At 34.2% G+C, this 14015-nt stretch overlaps 1 protein-coding gene across 22 annotated transcripts in view; it reads left to right on the plus strand.

Annotated features, from left to right (window-relative positions):
- The window catches only part of C7H14orf39 (chromosome 7 C14orf39 homolog), a 176331-nt gene that overhangs the window by 56452 nt on the left and 105864 nt on the right, over positions 1–14015 (plus strand). For 20 of the 22 annotated variants that reach the window (XR_011625826.1, XR_011625825.1, XM_024790264.2 and 17 more), the window contains 3 exons: positions 2084–2148; positions 3737–3915; positions 5741–5885. Coding sequence is in view for 20 of the 22 variants with exons in the window: in XM_024790264.2 (XP_024646032.2) it covers positions 2084–2148; positions 3737–3915; positions 5741–5885 (389 nt within the window). In the remaining 2 variants the exon portion in view is untranslated. The remainder of the gene's footprint in view (positions 1–2083; positions 2149–3736; positions 3916–5740; positions 5886–14015) is intronic. The other 2 variants (XM_071100061.1, XM_011727558.3) reach the window with 1 other exon arrangement.

Consider the following 14015-nt stretch of genomic DNA (forward strand, 5'->3'; position numbering starts at 1 on the left):
TTTAAAACCTTGGACTATTTTCTTTGAATAAAGTTACTGAAGGGTCACAGGATATATATATGAATTTATCATCCCCAAGTCATCTAGCTTTTCTAACTTTGACACACCCTTGAAAATATGAACTCATTCTCTGTATGTATATACACACACATGTGTATACATGTATGTATATGTATATTAACATAATGGTGAATGTATATATAATATATACTACACAGATGGATATATTTTTATAAACTAGTAATGCATAACAATTGCTCTATTAAAGTATATAAAAGTCTATATCTCTTTTTGTCTCATAACTGACTTTTGTTTTGAAGTTTTAAAAATGCCTTATTCTGACAACATGAAATGGATGTATATTTAGAATGCTCATTTAATATACTATGAGTCTTTTTGTCACACTCAGTATAGGATTCACCCAACACAGTATGCTTAATCCACAAAGATGCTCCTTCTGAGAGAAAAAAAATTATATATTACCTGTGCAGGTGATCTGTTTCACCTGTTTACAATCTATATACGCCAAGCTGACAGAGTGTTTGACAAGGAGGAATAGCCAATCTCTAGGAATATGGGGAAATGCACATATCTCACATAGCCCTACCTGCTGTGGAGCATGTATAGTGTGGCTTCATACCCAAGAATGAATACAATTATTTTGGAATTTAAAAATTTTTTCAATAATTTTCAAACCTAGCTTTTGAAGAAAGTAATATGTGGTAAAAAATAATGCTTATGACTTAAATGTAAGAGACAAAAAGTATAAAACTCTCAGAAGATCAAATAGAAAAACATCTTCATGACTTCAAGATAGGAAAGGATTTCTCAAGCATTAAAAAGTCCAATCATGAAAGAAAGATGGAGAAATTTGGCAATATTAAAATTAAGAATTTCTGTTTATCAAAAGATACCATAAAAAGAGTACAAGGGCAAATAATATATTTGAAGTACATAAAACTTTCAAAAGAGTAGTTTCCAAAATGTGTAAAGCACTTCTATAAATGAAAAAGAAAAAAGCAGACAACCCAATTAGAAATATGTGCAAAGTATAAAAGTATACACTTTAGAAAAGAGAATCTTTTGTGGCAGATAAACATATGAAAATCAGGTAACTCAAAATAAAACTACAGTGAGGTATCATTACACATCCACCAGATTAGCAAAACTTAAAAAGTCTAACAATACTAAGTAGGAGAATGTAGGACAATAGGAATTCTCATAAACTATTGGTGGGAACTCCATTAATAAATGACTACATATTAAGACCATACCTAAATTATAATTGGAGCTAATCATTTTGTCTGGTGATATTGAATGATTTCCTGGAGTAATTCAGAATGACAGGTTACCACAAAAAATTGGTACAACCGTTTGGAAAAATTTGGCATCTAGTAAAATTAGAGATATACATACCCCATACCTCGTAGTTCCAATCCTAGGTATATACTAGAGAAATAGAAGTACATACATGCAAGGATATACATAAAAGAATGTTCATAATATCATTGGTTGTACATGAAAGCAGAAACACTTCAAATATCCATTTGCAATAGAATGGATAGATATATTGTGTTTATGCAATGGAATACTTTACATCAGTAAAAATAAGAGAACTGTGTCTTTGTGCGATAATATGGATGCATCTTACAAGCATATGCAAAATAAAAAACCAAAACATAAGAGCATACATATGTTATTATATAACATTTAAAACAGGAAAAATAGGCTATATTATTTAGATGATAAAACAAAGCCAACTAAGGAAATGATTGTCACAAAAGTCAGGATAGTGATTACCTCTGAGGAGCAAGACTTGGTGAATGTGAAACTTTTTAGAGTGCTCATGATGTTGGATTTCTTTACCTGGGTAAAGAAACATGGGTATTCTCTTTATAATTTTGTTTGTTAAACTGTTCATGTTTTTTATTCTCTTATCTGTATGTATTATGTTGAACCATATGAACTTGCCATTTTTGCAGGTTAAAACAGCTAAATATTAGCTATTTCAAATGGCTAGACTAATGTTTTATTTTACAATAAAATTACAAAAAGAGAAAAATAGTTTGTTCTTATATGACAGCAGATGCTGAGTATGGAGATAAAGGGACAGTAAGACAAGTAAGAGAATCAAAATGTACTTCACAAGTAAGTCAAATATTTTATTTCTAATTTCTAAGCAAAAATTCCAATTTAAAATATTATGTCTATTTAAATTTCAGATTTAGTAAAATGATTTATGTGATTTATGTGAGATGTTATCAGCTTGGTGATCAGGTTTCTAGAGAGTTACAGATTCTGTTTTTCAGATTAAAAGATGAAGCCACAAACATTTTATATGAAAATATACAAAAATATATTATTCGGCCATAAAAAAGAGTGAAATTTAGTTATTTGCAGCAACATGGATGGAACTGGTGGTCATTACGTTAAGCAAAATAAACCAAGCACAGAAAGACAAATATCACATCTTCTCACTCATATGTGGGAGCTAAAAAAGCGGGTTTCAAGATGATACAGTATAGATTGGTGGTTACCAGAGTCCAGGAAGGGTAGTGGGGAAGGCGGAGTGTAGAGAAGCTGATTAATGGATGCAACTATATAGTTTGATAAAAGAAATAAGGCCTTGTGTTAGATAGATCAGTATAGTGACTACAGCTTACAGCCATCTATTGTACCTGTCAAAATAGCTAGAAGAGAATAAGTCAAAGTTTCTAGCATGAAGAAAAGACAAATATTTAAGGTGATGGATATCCCAACTACACTGATTTGATATTTACAAATTACATGAATGTGTTAAATTATCACATGGATCCCAAAACTATGTAAACTATTATGCATCAATAAATTTTTAAAAAAATTAAAAAACATATACAAAAAGTTATCATTAGTAAGTGACAGTATATCTTGACTACAACTAAATAATGATTGAGGAAAATAATTTTGTTTGGTAAGATTGAATGATTCACCACGGCAATTCAAGAGCAGTGGTTGCCATAAAAGTATCTTGAAAGCATTATTTAAATAGTGGAACACTTTCCTGATGATAGATGTAAACAATGTATATCAAGTTCAGTCTAACTATTAAAGGCTAAAATAAGAGAAACATCAAGTAGTATTTTGCTGTAAAGAAACACAAGTAATAAGCACATTTTTTGATGAAGGGACCCAAATTATTTCTGTAATGGGATTTGGCATAACGAGCATATTTGACAAATCATATCTCTATTCTACAAAATGACATAAAGGAAAATTAGTATTCAGATTCTCAATTATTGTAGAGAAAGTAGCATAACAGATTTATAAGGTCAAAAAAGTGTGAAAATGAAATTAATCAATGAGAGCAAGATTGCTTAAAAGTACATCATTTTTCACTTTCAAGGAGATAGCATATGTAATTGTTCACCCAAAGAGCATATTGTGGAAATTTTAAAAGAAAAATCATTCCTAATCATTTTTTTCATCAATTCCAGTATGTTCTGGCTGTCATTTACTTTTTCAGGTAAGAGTGGAAGATGGAACTGGAAAGAAAAGAAAAAATTGGATAAATATTTATTTTTCTATATTTTGGTATATGTTTTAGTATCACTTTCACCAGTTATTCTTATTTCACTTATTTTGTCTGTGAAATGTTAGCATCATGGATTAATAAGGTATTTTCCTCATGCATTTTTATGTATGTCATATATGCCACAGCATTTGTTTTTTATAGTTTTCTGTTACTTTGAATTTGCAGGCTATATATACTGAACATTTTGGGAAGCCAATAGAAAATGATAGTGACGAAGTAGAAGAGAGAGCTGAGAATTTTCCACGAACATCTGAAATTCCTATATTTTTAGGAACTCCTGAAGCTGTGAAAGCATCTGAGTCATTGGAGAAAATAAAATTCCCTAAAACCCCACCGTTCGAAATGTAGGATTTTAATTAATAACTACTGTTAAATTATCTGTGTGTTGAATTAGATAAATAACTGACAGGAATAGTAAAATGCCTAGTACCTGTAACTTTAACAAGTTTTTATTATGTAGTATTTCAGACATACAAAGAAGAGAAAGACTAATATAACACACCTCCATTTACCCTCACCCTGTTTTAACAATTATTAATACCCTGCTATTCTTGTTTCATAGACCCTCTTCCCCATTTTTCCTGCAACATTTAGCTGAAGATGGCATAAATCCCATGTACTTATAAAGCAATAGTGTGTAGATTTAAGATTTTTCCAAAGGATAAAGAAAATTTAAAATATCAAGCTAAGCCTAGCATAGTGGCATGTGCCTGCAGTCCCAGCTATTTGGGAGGCTAAGGGAGGAGGATTCCTTGAGCCCAGGAATTTGAATCCAGCCTGAGCAACATAGTGAGACTCTATTAAAAAAAAAAAAAGTCAAGCTAAAAAGCTGTTGTCACATATGGTAGAATGTAGACTTATCATCAATTAATGTTCCGTCAGTCATTTCTTCATGTGTTGTAGTGTCTGAAGCAAGACTTGCCATTTCTATTAAGCAAGCTCTTTAGGCATAAATATCTCTCACATGATTATTAAATTTTGGAAACCACATATTTGTAGTTTGCAGCCAAGAAAATAGTGCCGTACTTCACCTTTCTGTTTAGTCTATCCTCTTCCTTAACACTGAACCCTGAGGTTTCTCTAAAACATGTCAAGCAGATTTCACATCAGGGTTGTTTTGCATCAGACCTGTGCTCTACTTCCGCATTTTAAATTGCTAATAAGAGTTATTGATTTGAATGTCATGCTGTTGACTCAAGCGCAGCGCATTCAAAATGGAACCTGTCATCAAACCTGAGAACTGTGAAAGAATGTGAGCTCATACGCTAAAACCTCTCTCCATGGATGAGAAAACTATGATCTGTAAAGTTAAGTGACTCATTCACAGTAATAGAGATAGTTATGGCAGTATCATCAGATTTCTATTAAATTTAACAAACACTTAACAAAATGTGCAAGGCACTGCTCTAGACATTTTATAAATACTGCTCATTTAATTTTCACACCAACCTTATTAGCTGTAGGTACATTATTATCCTTATTTTACAGAAGAGGAAACAATAACAGGTGATACAACGAATCAACATTAGAATAGAAATTTAAGCCCAGGCCGTTCTGGCTCTAGAATCCATGCTTTTAACCACTGGTATAAACTGTCTTGTCTAATTATTTTTCCCAAATCATATTATAATTGAACTTCCTTATACATCACTGTAATGGCTGGCTTCTCATCAACACTAAAATCTTGTCACTGGCATTCAAAATCTTGAAGACAGCACAGTGTCAAGGTTAAGAGCTTGGACTTTGAATCGGGATTGCTGCATTCACATGCTACTTCTGGCACTTATTATTCTTTTAAGCAAATCATTTAACCTTTCTATGCTTCAAAATTCCCTACTGTAAAATAGAAGTGATAGTAATAGTACCTATTTCATAGGGTTCTTGTGAAGAATAAGTAAGTTATGCCTATGGAAGAACCTAGAATAGAGCCAGACAGTATATTCGCAGTAGGTTTTCATAGTTATTATCCCCAAATTGATTGTTCTACTTTATTTAACATTAGTCTTTACCTCATACAATCCTTTCTCCATAGGATTGTCACTTCAATAACTACTTCCTACGTTTCCCTACTGTGCTAATTCTCACCTCTATGCTGTTGCTTATGATGCTTACCAGTATTCAGTGTTTAATAATAGATTTTTAACATTTTGATGATTTCTTATTTCTCAGTAACAGAAATAGAAATGCAGTACCTGAAGTTCAAACACAAAAGGAATCCCCTGGACTTTCTTTTCTTATGAGTTATACTTCTAGATCACCTGGATTGAATTTATTTGATTCTTCTGTATTTGATACAGAAATCTCGTCAGATCAGGTAATATGAGAAGCCAAAAGTTTTATTTCTAAAAATTGTGCTCTGGAACTTTGAGTAATTTTAGTTCTTTAATACAAAACTGTCTTGGGGCAGATTATCAACAGAAGCATTTAAAAAAAATTCTGAGTATTGATGGTATGACAAAGTTCTCTATTACCTTTTTGTTTTCAACTTCGAATGCCTCATATTGACATCTGCTCATTAAAAACGGATCTCAGGATAGGGATAATTTAAATTACAGCTAAAGGCAGTTTAAAAAATGAATTTGACTTTATAGTTAATGTATCTAACTTTCAGACAAAGTAGAATTCTCAACACAAAAATGTTCCATATTATAAATTGGTCTTTTCAACTACATGTGTATACACAGCAGCATTATCACTGGTTAATTTTAAAAGACCTAATATTGGTTTCTACTGTTCAGTGATATGAATCATGATAAAGTGCTTATTTCTATATGTAGAAATTAAAGCTGAAAACTGAGACATGCTTTATTCAAAAAGTAGAAACAATACAGTGTAGTGGTTAAAACTAGACTCTGAAGCCAGACCACTGAGGTATGTACCAGATGTGGGATTTTGGGTAAGTGGCTTGGTTTCCTTATCTGTAAAATGAAATAATAACTATAATCATAGGGTTTGTGAGTATTAGAGTTTATACACATAAAGCACTTGGAAAAGTATCAACCACTTAATAATCCTACATAAGTATCAATGTGATATGAGTAATATTGTTATTGCTCATTTAAGTTAATTATATTTAGCCAATTTTATGTGGATTAGAATATTTTATTTGCATATCTCTGACATTAAATTGTTGAAATTACAAATTTATTGATGGATGATATAGTAACATACATGTTATAGTATTTTACATCTTCAACTTTTGTCTCATTTTTTATTTAAAAGCTTATTTTAAAAACAAGTAATTCCTAGGAGTATGCTGGGCATGAAAATAGACTATAGTTACTTAATTCTCATTTACAATAATAACATGAATGCAAAATGTATGTATATAAATTTAACAGGAAACATGTATACTTTGAATAAGGAAAACTACAAAACTACTGAAAAAAGTTAATGAATACATAAACACATGCAGTACTTGTATAGGAAGAAAATATTGTAAAGATAAATTTCTTCCCAATACAATTTATAAATATAGTCCAATTCAAATCTAATTATAATCCTGACAAGATTATATTTAATTTTTTGTTTTGTTTTTGTGGTGGTGGGATTGGGAAAGGAGATTGGTAAAATAATTAATAACTGTCCTGGGGGAAAGTGGTCAAGAATAATCAAGAAAACATTGAAAATAAGATTGATGATAAATTAAAATGAAATTCTAAAAAATCCACCCCAAAAGGCAGAAAAGAAACAATAGAAAACATACACACGGTTGTGCACATGTACCCTAGAATTTAAAGTATAATAAAAAAATACACACAGTAAAAAAATCATAAAACAAATTTTACACCAAAGAATGTGCTTTTTAATAATTACATTGTGTGAATGGGCTAAACACTCATTAAAAGACAAAGATTGTAAGAATGGAGAAAAAAAAAGCAAGACCCAAATATAAGCTATCTATAAGAAACATACTTTAAATATAAAGGCAAAGACAGGTTGACAGTAAATGGATGGAAAATGATGTATCATGAAAACTAAGCATTAGAAGGTCACAATGGCTATATTAATATAATTTCTGGTAGTCTTAAAGAATATTACTAGAAATGAGAGGAACATTTCATAAAGATAAAAAAGTCAGTTCATAAGGGAGATATAACAGTCACAAATGTGTAAAGCCTAATAACAGCTTCAAAATACATGAAACAAAAAGTGACAGAATTAAAGGGAAAAATAGACAAAAATTCAAACATAGAGGTTTTTAATACTCCTCTTTTAGCAGCTGGTAGAATTAGACAAAACAATCAGTAAAGATCTTTAATAAGATCTGAATAACATCATCAATCACCTTGATCTAATTGACCTTTATAGTACATCACATCCAACAATGGCAGCATATATATTCTTTTCATGTTCTGATGGTACCTTCAGCAAGATACACCATATTCTGGGCCATAAAATGAGTCTTAATGAATTTAAAAGGATTGAAATCAGAGTATGTTCTCTGACCACAGCGGAATTAAATTAGAACTCAATGTGATATCTAAGAAAATCCTAAATATGTAGGCCATAGATCAAAGAAGAAATCATGAGATAAATCAGAAAAAAATTTTATTTATTTATTTTTAGGTTTTATGGGTACATAGTAGATGTATATATTTATGGGGGTAGGTAAGATATTTTGATACAGGCATGCAATGTGAAATAATCATATCATAGAAAGTGAGGGTATCCATCCCCTCAGACATTTATTCTTTGTCCTACAAACAATCCAATTATACTCTTTTAGTTATTTTAAAATGTACAATTAGATTTTTTGACTATAGTCACCCTATTGTGCTATCAAATACTAGGTCTTATTCATTCTTGCTATGTTTTTTGTACCCATTGACCATTCCCACCTATCCCCAATCCCCCATCCCCCAACCTTTCCCAGCCTCTGGTAATCGTCCTTCTAGTCTCTATCTCCATGAGTTCAATTGTTCTTATTTTTAGGTCCCACAAATAAGTGAGAATATGCAGTTTGTCTTTCTGTGCCTGGCTTATTTCATTTAACATAATGACCTCCAGTTCCATCCATGTTGTTGCAAATGACAGGATCTCATTCCTTTTTTCCTTTCTTCCTGTCTTCCTTTTAGTGAAGGTGATTTTCTCTGATGGTGTAATTTAATTTCTTCCTTTTTATTTTTGGTGTATCCATTGTCTGTTTCTTGATTGAGGTTACCATGAGGCTTGAAATTCTATCTTTTTTTTTTTTTTTTTTTGAGACACATCTTACTCTCTCACCAGGCTGGAGTGCAGTTGGCGCAATCTCGGCTCACTGCAACCTCCACCTCCCGGGTTCAAGTGATTCCCCTGCCTCATCCTCCTGAGTAGCTGTGACTACAGGTGCGTGCCACCACGCCTGGCGAATTTTTTTTTTTTTTTTTTTGTACTTTAGTAGAGATGGGGTTTCACCATGTTGGCCAGGATGGTCTCCATCTCCTGACCTCATAATCTGCCTGCCTTGGCCTCCCAAAGTGCTGGAATTACAGGTGTGAGCCACTGCACCCAGCCTGAAATTCTGTCTTTTAACCCATTATTTTAAATTGATGACAACTTAACACAAATTACATAAACAAACATGCAAAATAAAGCTAATAAAAACTCAACACTTTAACTTAATCCCCTGGCATTTTAGCTTTTTGCTGTTTCTCTTTTTGTCTTACTGTACTGTCTGTGTCATGGAAAGTTGTTGTAGTTATTATTTTTGCTTGGTTCATCAGTCTTTCTACTTAAAATAAGAGTAGTTTACACATCACAATTACAGTGCTATAATATTCTGTTTTTCTATGTGCTTACTATTATCAGTGAGTTTTGTACCTTCAGTTGATTTCTTCTTGCTGACTAACATTGTTTTCTTTCAGATCAAAGAACTGCCTTTAGCATTTCTTATAGGACAGTTGTGTTGATGAAACCCCTCAGCTTTTGTTTGTTTGGGAAGGTCTTTATTTCTCTTCATGCTTGAAGGATATTTTTGCCAGATGTACTATTATAGTGTAAGAGTTTTTTTCCTTCAGCACATTAAATACGTTATGCTACTCTCTCCTGGCCTGTATGGTTTCCACTGAAAAGTCTGCTGCCAGAGATATTGGAGCTTCATTGTATGTTATTTATTTCTTTTCTCTTGCTGCTTTTAGGATCCTTTCTTTATCCTTGACCTTTGAGAATTTGAGTATTAGTTGCCTTGAACTAGTCTTCTTTGGGTTAAATCTGTTTGGTGTTCTATAACCTTCTTGTACTTGAATCTGGCTATCTTTCTCTAGGTTTGGTAAGTTTTCTATTATTATCTCTTTGAATAAATTTTCTACTCCCGTCTCTTTCTCTATCGCCTCTTTAAGGCCAGTGACTCTTAGAGTTGCCCTTTTGAGGCTATTTTCTAGATCTTGTAGGTGTGCTTCATTCTTTTTTATATTATTTAAAATCTCCTCTGACTATGTATTTCCAAATAGCCTGTTTTTGAGTTCACTAATTCTTCTGCTTGATTAATTCTGCTATTAAGAGACTCTCATGAACTGTTCAGTATTCTGGTTGCATTTTTCAACTCTAGAATTTCTGCTTGATTCTTTTTAATTATTTAAATCTCTTTGTTAAATTTATCTGATAGAATTCTGAATACCTTTTCTTTGTTATCTTGAATTTCTTTGAGTTTCCTCAAAACAGGTATTTTGAATTATCTGTCCGAAAGGTCATGTATCTCTTTTTCCCCAGGACTGGTCCCTGGTGATTTTTCTAGTTCATTTGGTGAGTTCATGTTTTCCTGGATGATCTTGATGCTTGTAGTTGTTGTCGGTGTCTAGGCACTGAAGAATTAGGTATTTACTGTAGTCTTTGCAGTCTGGGCTTGTATGTGCCTGTCTTTCTTGAGGAGGCTTTCCAAGTGTTCAAATGGACTTGGGCTCCAAGTCCAATAACCCTGTGGTTTTTGCAGACTCAGAGAGTACAGCCTTGGTGGTCTTGGATAAGATCTGAAAGAATTCTCTGGATTACCAGGCAGAGACTTGTTATTTTCCCTTGCTTTCTCCCAAACAAATGGAGCCTCTCTCTCTGTGCTGAGCTGCCTGGAGTGGGGGCAGGTGTGATGCAAGCACACCTGTGGCCATCTCGACTAGGACTGCACTCAGCCATACCTGAAGCCAGCACAGCATTGGGTCTTGGCTAAGGTCTTCTGTAACCACTACCTGGCTACAACCTATGTTCACTGAAGGCCCTAAAGCTCTGTGATCAGCAGGTGGTGAAGCCAGCCAGATTTGTGTCCATCCCTTCGGGTGGCTAGATCCTCTGGCCCTGGGCAGGTCCAGAGATGCTGTCTAGGAGTTTGGGATTGGAGTCAAAAACCTTAGTAATTTGCCCAATGTTCTATTCTACTGTGGCTAAGCTGGGACTGAAACGACAATACAAAGTCCTTGCTGCTCTTCTTTCCCTTTCCACAGGCAGAGGAGCCTCTCCCTGTGGCCCCCACCACCATCAGTTCATGGTGGAGGTCTGCCAGGACACTGCTAATGTCCACTCGAAGCCCAAGGGCTCTTCAGTGAATGATGCCAGGCATGGGACTCACTCTTCAGGGCAGTGGGCTCCCCTCTGGCCCAGGGAAGGTCCAGAAATGCTGTCCAAGAGCCTAGGCCTGGACCCAGGGACCCCAAAATCATGCTTGTTCTGCCCCATTGTGGTTGAGCTGGTACCTAGTGTGCAAGATAAAATGCCCTTTACTTTTTCCTCTGCTTTTCTTAAACAGATGAGGTCTTTTACCATAGTCACCACAGCTGAGAATGTGCTGGGTCACAACTGAAAACAGCACCTCTCAGAGCCCAAGGCCCACAGCATACTACCTGGGTATCACTGCTGGTTATTCAGGGCCCAAGGGCTCTTTATTTAGCGGGTGATGAATTCTACCAGGAATGGGTCCTTCCCTTCAAGGCAGTGGGTTCCCTTTTAGGAAAGATTTTAAACTGCATTATGAAAATCCAGCCTATCAAAAATTATGGGATGTTGCCAAAGCCAGAGCAAAACAATAGCTTTAAATAATTTAACTAATAATTACATAATTAATAAAAAAGAAGAAAGGCCTAAAATCAGTGACTTAAGATTTCATTTTGAGAATCTAGAAAAAGAAGAACTAAGCAAACCTGAAGTAAAATGAAGAAATAGTAAGAGAAATCAGTGAAATGGGAAAACAAACAATAGAGAAAATTAATAAAGTCAAAGTTGATTATTTGAAAATAATTGACAAAATTGACAAAATCCCTATATTAAGAGTGAAAGAGTGGATGTAATTATAAATCCTAAACATTATGAAACAGATTGGTGAGGGAAACTTACTTTCTAAATATTCAAACATCCTATAAAGCTAGAGTAATAAAAGGCATGATAATGGTTTCAAGGACTGATTGATCAATGGTATGGGCTAGAAAGTCTTGAAACCAAAGAGTTTACAATGTGATAATGATAGACTACAAATTAATAAGGGTAAAATAGGCACTCATCTTACACTGTACATCAATAGAAGTTACAGATGCATTAAATTATATGGGAAAATGTTAACCACAATATATTTCATTGGAAATATAGGTGAATATTTACCAAATCTTAGGAGGAAGGATTCTCTAAGCATGAAAACGGTGGAAGAAGAAGCAAAAGAAAATAATTGGGTTTGATTACATACAAAATCTAAACTTCTTTTTTTAAATTATGCTTTAAGTTCTAGGGTACATGTGCACAACATGCAGATTTGTTACATAGGTATACATGTGCCATGTTGGTTTGCTGCACCCATCAACTCATCATCTACATTGGGTATTTCTCCTAATGCTATCCCTCCCCCAGTGCCCCACTCCCTGACAGGCCCCCGTGTGTGATATTCCCCACCTGTGTCCGTGTGTTCTCACTGGTCAATTTCCACCTATGAGTGAGAACTTGTGGTGTTTGGTTTTCTGTCCTTGTGATGGTGTGCTGAGAATGATGGTTTCCAGCTGCATCCATGTCCCTGCAAAGAACATGAACTCATCCTTTTTATGGCTGCATAGTATTCCATGATGTATATGGGCCACATTTTCTTAATCCATTCTATCATTGATGTACATTTGGGTTGGTCCCAAGTCTTTGCTGTTGTGAAGAGTGCTGCAATAAACATACATGTGCATGTGTCTTTATAGCAGCATGATTTATAATCCTTTGGGTATATACCCAGTAATGGGATTGCTGGGTCAAATGGTATTTCTAGTTCTAGATCCTTGAGGAATCACTACACTGCCTTCCATAATGGTTTAACTACACTCCCACCGACAGTGTAAAAATGTCCCTATTTCTCCACATCCTCTCCAGCATCTGTTGTTTCCTGACTTTTAATGATCACCATTCTAACTGGCATGAGACGGTATCTCATTGTGGTTTTGATTTGTATTTATCTAATTACCAGTGATGAGCATTTTTTTCATGTGTCTGTTAGCTGCATAAATGTCTTCTTTTGAGAAGTATCTGTTCATATCCTTTGCCCACTTTTGTTGTTGTTTTTTCTTATAAATTTGTTTAAGTTCTTTGTAGATTCTGGATATTAGTCCTTTGTCAGGTGGGTAGATTGCAAAAATTTTCTCCCATTCTGTAGGTTGTCTGTTTACTCTGATGATAGTTTCCTTTGCTGTGCAGAAGCTCTTTAATTTAATTGATTCCATTTGTCTATTTTGGCTTTTGTTACCATTGCTTTTGGTGTTTTAGTCTTGAAGTGTTTGTCCATGCCTATGTCCTGAATGGCATTGCCTAGGCTTTCTTCTAGGGTTTTTATGGTTTTAGGTCTAACATTTAAGCCTTTAATCCATCTTGAGTTCATTTTTGTATAAGGTGTAAGGAAGGGATCCAGTTTCAGCTTTCTACATATGGCTAGCCAGTTTTCCCAGCACCATTTATTAAATAGGGAATCCTTTCCCCATTTCTTGTTTCTCTCAGGCTTGTCAAAGATCAGATGGCTGTAGATGTGTGTTATTTCTGAGACCTCTGTTCTGTTGCATTGGTCTATTTGTCTGTTTTGGTACCAGTACCATGCTGTTTTGGTTACTATAGACTTGTAGTATAGTTTGAAGTCATGTAGTGTGATGCTTCCAGCTTTGGTCTTTTTGCTTAGGATTGTCTTGGCTAAGTGGGCTCTTTTTTGGTTCTGTATGAACTTCAAAGTAGTTTTTTCCAATTCTGTGAAGAAGGTCATTGGTAGCTTGATGGGGATAGCATTGAATCTATAAATTACCTTGGGCAGTATGGCCATTTTCACGATGTTGATTCTTCCTATCCATGAGCATGGAATGTTCTTCCATTTGTTTGTGTCCTCTTTTATTTCATTGAGCAGTGGTTAGTAGTTCTTCTTGAAGAGGTCTTTTATATCCCTTGTAAGTTGGATTCCTAGGTATTTTATTCTCTTTGTAGCAATTGTAAATGGGAGTTCACTCATGATTTGGCTCTCTGTTTGTCTGTTATTGGT

This window comes from Macaca nemestrina, chromosome 7 (genome assembly GCF_043159975.1).
Source record: "Macaca nemestrina isolate mMacNem1 chromosome 7, mMacNem.hap1, whole genome shotgun sequence".
Lineage (NCBI taxonomy): Eukaryota > Metazoa > Chordata > Mammalia > Primates > Cercopithecidae > Macaca > Macaca nemestrina.